Here is an 8,269-nt window from a genome sequence, read left to right on the forward strand (position 1 = left end):
ATGTGAATCAAAAGGCGGCTGGTTCTGTCGTGAATATCAAACCTTCTGAAAATTGTAAGGGTGTTTTTCCATCGATTGTGCCCAGCAACACCGCCAAAGCGCTTTTGGCTAGCTGCACCACACGATGCATAATCATTGGTCTTGGAGTATGGGCTGTGAATGGGCTTTCCATGGGAGCATAAGGGGTAGCAATGAACATGCCTTGTTGTTCGCCCATCGTCCGCACAAGCGCTGCAGTGTCTGCCTGTAGCTTACTGTCTACAGAATACGGTAAAAGAAGCGGATTTGACCAATCATGAGTGGCAATTATCTGGAGAAATCGAACAAACCCGCCCACAAATGTCTTGGGTGGATTTGAACCCAAATATGCGTGGGCAACGAGCAGCTCTACGGCTTCTGGTAGAACAAATTCGAGTAAAAGCATTGCACTCAACCAACGCTTAGACAATCGGACAGCCATAGGATAGCTGTGGTGACCAAACGCAATGGTGCGCAGGAATTTGGCATGTTGCACACTCCAAAACAATTTGCGTTCAATCATAGCAGCCTCTGACTCGCGTTGCAGCGCCCTCAGGAGTGATACCTCGCGGTAATGTGCAATATAAAATCGAAAAAGGTATCCTTTGTAAATAATATCCACCGAATGACTTGTGCAAGATGTGCGTATGTGGAGTCTTTGGAGCTCACACTGCGGTTCTTTTTGCTGATTTTCAACATCTCTCTTCACAGGTTTCTTTGATCTTGCTCCACTATGCCTCTTGTCATCGCCGTAGTATTCGTGTAAAACCTTGGACAGTTGCGCACAAATTGCTCCTTTAATTGCGGCAATGGCCTCAATTGTATCAGGAATCTTATTCTTATCGTCGATTGTAAGAACGCCGTGAATAGGCTCAATGGTAGGCTCCGTGCTGAGCCCTGCAAAATTTGGCTGTGTAAGATCATCGGTGGTATAAGTGAGTGCAAGATGCGGACGCACAGGAAATGTGGCTGTGTGACGTTCACTGGGTGCAATGATCTCTAATGAAGTGATTTTACACGGCAATGCGGTACGTGGAATTTCGCCTATCATCGTTTCAACGTTCCTGCACGCCTCCATGAGTGACTTTTGCATCATCGGGGCCGCATCGCGCCACTCCGCACCAATGCGCTCTGCTAGTACCCCCTCAAGACCACCAAGAAGCAAAGAGACCTTTGCAGTGGGGAGAAGGTGTTTTCGCAGTGCAAACTCCAACACACGACGGATGACGGTGGCTGCAGAAAGTGCGATGGTTGTATTGGCACCAACGTCATCATCAAATGACCACAAGACACATCGGTGAATACTGCCATCAGGGAACTGCCGCGTTGACGTGATGTCTTTTCCCCAGAAAGCATTGAAATGCTCAACAGCCTCTGTGTCTTCCACGGGAGGACCACGCGTGAGACGGTTTCGTCCCTCCACTTCGGTTGTCAGCTGCACCGCAACGTGCACGGAGTCTTCGCCTCGGCGCCAAACAGTTGCATAACTTGAACGTGAGCCGAGTGCTTCCTGGACAAGGTCTTGTATCGCTTGCACCCGCTGCACTGAAGGAGACCGCGCGGCACCAGTTTTCTTGACAACCGGCGTACTGTCCGTCTCCGCAAAGTACGCTAGGAGGCCCTCTACAACGAAGCAGGTATCCATCACAAGCTGGAGCGGTTGAAAAGGAAATTTCACAAAAACCTCAGAAAAGTGCGGTAGTTGAAGTGCTTCATCGGCGGCTCTTTTAACAACCTTCTGGAAAAATGCCGCAGACGAGCGAAAAAACAAATTCATGGTTTCCCCTGCCAATCGCAGCACTGCCACCTCACCACGCTCCTCTGCCGCTGGAACAGGCGTCTCTTTCCAGATACCATTAATTTTGTTGTGTGTAGGCCCACGGGAAAGATACACCCACACCGCTCGTATGACATTCTCTTCCGACATGCTGGGTAGTATGACGCCCTCCTCAACGAGACGCAGAAGCAGCGCAGAAATATGAAAACCACTCAGACCTTCTGGGTGGCCGGAGGTGCGTGCCATGAGTCCGACGTGGTACGCCCAACACTTTAGGAAAACTGTGGCACGTGAGAGCAAGTGATTTTTCAAGTAGAGCTCGTGCAGCTTGCGGAGATGCACCGTCATGAGGGCGTCTTCCTGCACGAGATAGCTGTAGAAAGGGTGCTTGCGAACAGCCGCTACACTCGCAATACGGCCTGTGAGGGCAATGGGCTGAAAGTGGACATCGACGTGGAATACCTCTCGCCGGGTCTTGTCAGACCTGGACTTCAAAAAGCATATTCGCAGAATATCCTTCTCTGTCTTCACCGATCCACCACCAAAAGGAACACGTCGAACCTCCCATGGAACAATTGACCGTCTTTCGTGTTCATCTGTCATTTCTCGTTCTTCTGTTTCCGCTGTTGCAGATGACTTTGACGCCTTCTTCTTCATCATCTTCTCGTTGTACTTCTTCAGAAACTTTTCCACCTTCAACAGAAATACGTGCCGTCGCTCCAAGTAGTGGCCATCATGAATCTCTTTCAGTGAACACACCTCCTCCGGTATCTTGATGGCAATATCCGCCCCCACGCCGTGCTCCAATTGAGTTTCATATAAAGGCGTGGAGTGCACGCAAGTACGCAAAAGAAAACTTCCAACAGAACTGATGGGGCCTTCTTCCTGTTGGCGCTGTTCCCCGTCCTCCTCAGCAGTTGCGGTTGTATGCGTGACAGCAGAATATTTCTGCTTCCGGTAGAACACTTCCAAAGAGGCATGTACCTGCTGCAGCCGCAGCTCCACGCGTCTGATGAGCGCTTCCGACCAGTGCAGTTGATACGGTGTAAGTGACATAATGGCGTCCTTAAATGCACTGAACAAAGAAAAAAATATCAAAATAAACAAATAAATAGGCATAACAATGGCAAAATACTCCACGAGTGATGGACTACGCGGAAAAGGAGAAACACAGTGGTCACCCCTTTTCACAATAGTCAAACAAACAACAACCAAAAAAAAAAAAAACGTAAAAGCCACAGTACAACAGAAAATTTGATGTGTCCTCCTCTCCCATTAGAGTAATAGCGGTGGCAGGGGCTTTAAAAGACCCGCCAGGGAACGGCAGCAGGTACGACACCCCGGCTCTTTTTTCAGTTGCAAAAAGAAACCCACAGGAGATTCTTACTCGCGCCTATGGATGCGATGGCGCAGCTTTTCTCGCAAGCGTAGACGCGCCCGTTCCTCCTCCAATGACGCTAGGCGTATCTCCAATTGTGGCATTGTGACGGCATGAGATATGGGCCACCGCGAGGGTTGCGGCAATTCACGCTCGTGGTGCGATGAGGATGCCGTGAGTTTTCCATTCAAACCATCAGCCCCTTCGACAACTGTGGCTCTTTTAGCCTCCTCCTTTGCTTCATACGACGCAGCAGCAACAGTAGGGTCAGCAGAAGAAGCAACGACGCCGGACGGGGCGGGTTGCCGCGAGGCCAAAGCACCCTTCAGTTCCGCAATTTCATTTCGTTGACTTTCAATTTGTTTCTGGAGTCGTCGTTCCTGCTCCTCCCCCTTGCGTGCCTCGCGATCCCTCTCCTTCAACAGACCCGAAACGTATTCCGTCATCTCAACATCGTACTGCGCAAAGGCCCCTCGCAACTCTTCCACTTCTTTGGTATGCGCCTCATGAAGTTCCGCAAGTTTTGTTGCCAGCTCCTTTCTATGATCGGATTCCTTCTGCTTATTGAGATTTTCCAAGCGCTTCACCTCCGTCTGCAGCACATCCAACTGTTCCTCCAGCTGGCTCTTAGTCTTTTCCATCGAACGTATTTGTTCTGTCGAAACAAGCATCTCTTGAAAGAAACCTTCCTGTGAGCGCAGTGCCGTCTTCAGATCATCAATGAACGCATTCTTTTCTTGGAGCTCGCCAGTGAGACGACTCACAGCTTGCTTTTGGAGCTCCAACTCCATGGAAAAACGCTGCTGCATATTTGCGACTGAGTCCCGTTGGGCGCAAAGATCAACAAGTGTCTCGCCGTACCGCTCCTGCAACTGAAAGGGTTGTCCACATGTTGGGCTGGCAAGAGTCGTCACTGGTCGCGTTATATCGCTGGTATACATAGATCCTGTTGTCTGGTGCCCGAGGTCGTACACGCCGGCCGAAGTGCTGGCCCTCCCATCTGCGCTACCCATCGCGTGGGGATAATGGAATGCCTCACGACGAAAGGGAGAAACGTGGTTTTCAAGGGGAATCACGGAGTCTCTAATGCTATCACGCTCTCCATTCGCCTTTGGACCCACCGATGAAGTTGGCCCAGTAAACTCTAGTGCTTCAATGGGTTTTGCAACGGTCTGGGCACCGGAACGACTCGGCGGCCCAACGGAAAACGATGGCGACGACAACCGATGCCACTTGTCGTTCTCAGCAGCCAACGATGAAGGTGATGACTCTGGTGGGTCTTGTGGAGCTGAAAAGTGCACTCCTTTCGGAGCGGTTTGCGACAAGTCTAATCGAATTTTTTTCTCCGGTAACGACGCCACAGCGACGTTTACCACCCGCACGTTAATTGCCGCTTTAGAGACGGCATCTGAAAAGCCATCAGCATCGCTTTGATCCGCAAAACTGAGATTAATTGGTACCTCGCCACGCACATGTATCTTACAGCAGGGCTTGCCAAATAATTCCTGCTTCGAAAGCTCAATTTCCGTAATATTGGCAAGAGAAACGGTCCGAGTAATTCCACCCGCAGGAAGGCAGACAAGCAGCGCTGATGGGGTGACAAAAACGTTACGGGAGAGGATGGTGTCATCCGTTCCAATCTTCTCCACTTTAGCGTAAAACAAAACAGAATCCCTCACTGTTGCCATCGATACATACCGCGCAGCTCCTCCTCCCTTTTTTTCCCCTTTCCTTTTGCCTCTGTGAGTGGTCTTGCCCCTCTTGAAAAAGAAAAAGAAAATAATAAAAAAAATGTCATTTCCCAGTGCAATTTTTTTAATTCTTTTTCAGCACTTAGCAGTCGTACTAACGACACCTCTACAATGTGCAGCTCTGGTAAGCGTACGTTGAAATTCAGCAGCAAGGAATGACCTTACCCAGCGGGCAGCCATTATAGAATGGCTCCAACATCTTGTGCTCCTCTGTCCCGTAAAACTAAGTAACAACTACGCATCGGGTTTGAAGCATGAAAAGCAGGCACTTGGCTTCCTCCCCAGCAAGAGAGTAGTAAGCTCTGACACCACGTTGAAGTGGCCGGCTGAGCCAGACCCCAAGGCAATTCATAAAAAAACATCACATTCATGACCGCACGCACAAAAATAATATATACACATGTGTATATAATAACGCATAAATGTGTTTGTATGCAACTGTGAATACACGAGCGGGGAAAAAAAAAACAGTACAGCACGGGTAGGTATCTCTGGTTTCAAATGAAAAAAAAAAAAACATCCATCAAAAAGAGCAACGTTCAGTGCATTCTATGATGTTTCGTTTTTCTTCTGTTTTCGTTTTTCCTTTTACCTTTGTATGGATTCATTCTGCTAAATGATAGGAATCATGTCGCGTATCGTCCAAACCTCAACACGCCCATCAAGACTCGCCGTGGCAAAAACGGGGCCTTCCATCGCTGATTTAAAGGCTGCCCCATCGTCAATTAGCGTCAAGACACCATTGATGGTGTTCTTGTGGCGTGTCTGCTCTTCTTCAAGGAGTTCCGCCTGACCAATGCGTGCCTCGTTCTGAAACTTCTCACGGGCAATCTGTTGCGCCGTTTTCGCCCCCTTTACCCGAGTCATGGTCCACTTGCCTGACATTGTCCACCCGGTCCCTTTTTTAGACGGTTGAAAGAGCGCCGGAAAATAGTCAAAACCGCCCCCAACAAGGTGATCCTCAAGCACGAATGCAAGCGACTTGAGAGGAAGTATCGCCAAGCTAACGCTATAAATAGCTAAGCCCTCGTCGATACTCTCGGAAAGATTGTCAACGGAGGGTATATCAAAGACATGTACACGACTATCATGGGTTGCAACTGCAAAACGTTGACCCGATGGCGCCCATGCGATGGCATGTACCCATGCCCCAAAGCACTTCTCTAAATAGACGTGGCCAAAGGAGGAAGACTTCTTACCATCCAACTTCTTCATGAAGGTGGAGATAAGCATCAGCCTCCCGTCAGTGCCTCCAGAAAGTAAAAGTGTGTCATCAGATGGATGCGGTGCTAGCGCTGTCACTGTACTCGTGTGTCCTTCAAGCAAACGGCATATCCACCATTCATTTTCCGCGTCAAAGCGTCCAACGGCGATATTTGAGGCGGCAGAGCCCACATAAATCTTTGAACCAGAATGATTCCATGCGCAACTCGTTAGACCCCGTTTTACGCCTGCATCCAGCATGACCATTTGCGGCTTCCACTTCCCTTTGGCATTGCGCTGCCACACAAAGGCTGTACGGTCCTGTGAACATGAAAGAATACGATTCGTGGAGCCATGCCAAGCAGTGGCGGAAACGGATTGATCGTGATGCTCCAGGGTGGCATAAATTTCCCATGTACTACAATCCTTTATGTCTTTGCAAGAAACAATATACAGCAGGTGGTTGTTCGGCGAAAAAACCGCCTCCGTGCGGTCCTTATTGAAGGAAAAACCAACAATGGCTGCCTCGCAAATGGTTTCTTTCTGCTTTGGAGTCGCCATTCTAAATAATAATATCAACCGTCTTCTATTCGATATCGTTTGCTTCTCGTTCTTCTATTTTTTTTACTGGGTTCCCGTCTTCTCTTCTCGTCCCTGCCTTTGCGTGAAACTCTGCATCGGGCGGCCCGTCCAAACAAAGCAAAGCAACAACACCGGCAGTACCCACCAAAAGACGCATGCCAAAAGAAAAAAAGAAACTAAATAAACAAACAAATACATGTATGAGTGCCGCAAGGCCAACCACCATAAACCGAAAAAAAAAAAAGAAAGAAAGAAAGAGAAAATCAACTCTCAATTATTTTTTGTTCTCTTTTTTTCTTTTCTGGAGTCCGAGTGCAACTCAGAGATTTTGTTCTTATGACTGTTGATTCACGGCGGGGTGGATGAGAGATGCGACAGAGACCTGAGGCGGCCGCCACTGCGGGCTTGTGCGAGGATTATGATAACACAGCCGTTGCAGCCCCTGTGTCAAACCCTGGAGTCCGTCAATGTCTTTTTTCCCGCGTAGAACCTCTCGCTTTAGGTCGACCAAATACCTCCCACACCCATCAAAGCTTGAGGAGACCAGAACAATGTTGCACGTCTGCTCCGCGTATACCTTCGTTCCATTGGCTACGTCCAAACGTGCCAGGTTCAACGCAAAAGCGGCACAACGGGCAAATGTTTTTCGCGCCGCGATGCCATAACGATCGCAGTCACGGCTCAGCGCCAACTCCTCTTCCAGTGACACCAAATGAATGACGTCACGGTATGTCTCAAGAAATTTCACCAACACGCGCCGCCGACTCTCCAACATGTGTTGCTGCTCCGAGCCAATTTCTCGCCAAAGTGGGTCGTTTAGCAACTGCTGTGTGCCTTTTTCAAAGGTCCCATCCACACGCCGTCCACCGCCGTTCCGCAACGCCACAAGAGAAGAATACGGAATCACTACCGCGGAGTAGTATGAGGCAAATGGCATAAACCATTCCTCAAGGTTTGCAAGCACGTCCGCTGCTAGCACAGCAATCGCCGCCCCTTTTGGAACTCGTGTAGGCACCTGTGGAGCCATCCCAGTAAAGCTATTCATACGAAGCTGAGCCACACGAAGTAGTGGACGCAAATACGACTTAAGACGTGAATCGATCGTGGGGTCAACGCGCAGCCGTACCAGAACCCCCTCGACAGCCTCTGCATATGTTGGGTATCGTGCTAAAAGATCCTTTTCTAATGGCGTAACAATTGAACTCGTGCTTATTGCCGCCTGTCCCGAGTGTCCATCAACTAATGTGTTTGGCATCTGATGATTAACGGTGTCGTTGACTTTCAAGAGAGACTTCAAGGCCAACTCATGCCAGTCAAACATTTGGAGAACAGTGGAAGAGCCATTAGGTCGTTTAATTACAGCCTTATGAAGATAGGCGTATGTCTGCGGCGTTGCTGAGATATTGTATTTCGTCTGCATTAGCAGAATTACTTCTTCTGCCTCTCGTACTGTCAAGTCACCAGATAAAACAGCGTGAAACGCACCTCTAGAAAGGGGAGCACCAGCCTCAACAAGCACTTCCAGAGTTGCCCGAGCATCCGCACCATAGCCAGCTTGGG

At 49.2% G+C, this 8,269-nt stretch overlaps 3 protein-coding genes and 1 pseudogene across 3 annotated transcripts, besides 3 other annotated features; all 4 read right to left on the bottom strand.

The window, feature by feature from the left end:
* On the bottom strand, positions 1-2,914 carry Tc00.1047053511275.10 (annotated as a pseudogene; the record flags this gene model as incomplete).
* Positions 1-8,269: a sequence feature (heterozygous, non-Esmeraldo-like haplotype).
* On the bottom strand, positions 3,179-4,861 carry Tc00.1047053511275.20 (hypothetical protein, conserved; the record flags this gene model as incomplete). Its single annotated transcript, XM_800417.1, has 1 exon — positions 3,179-4,861. The coding sequence occupies one exon, from the start codon at positions 4,859-4,861 to the stop codon at positions 3,179-3,181; it is 1,683 nt and encodes a 560-aa protein (XP_805510.1).
* Positions 4,986-5,261: a mobile genetic element.
* Positions 5,537-6,688, bottom strand: Tc00.1047053511275.30 (ARP2/3 complex subunit, putative; the record flags this gene model as incomplete). Its single annotated transcript, XM_800418.1, has 1 exon — positions 5,537-6,688. One exon carries the CDS (start codon positions 6,686-6,688, stop codon positions 5,537-5,539), a length of 1,152 nt encoding a protein of 383 aa, XP_805511.1.
* Positions 6,943-6,972: a microsatellite.
* On the bottom strand, positions 7,044-8,269 carry Tc00.1047053511275.40 (hypothetical protein, conserved; the record flags this gene model as incomplete). Its single annotated transcript, XM_800419.1, has 1 exon — positions 7,044-8,269. A coding segment is annotated over one exon (1,226 nt), but the record flags the coding sequence as incomplete, so codon positions are not given.

This window comes from Trypanosoma cruzi, genomic scaffold (genome assembly GCF_000209065.1).
Source record: "Trypanosoma cruzi strain CL Brener 1047053517087 genomic scaffold, whole genome shotgun sequence".
Taxonomy (NCBI): Eukaryota; Euglenozoa; class Kinetoplastea; order Trypanosomatida; family Trypanosomatidae; genus Trypanosoma; species Trypanosoma cruzi.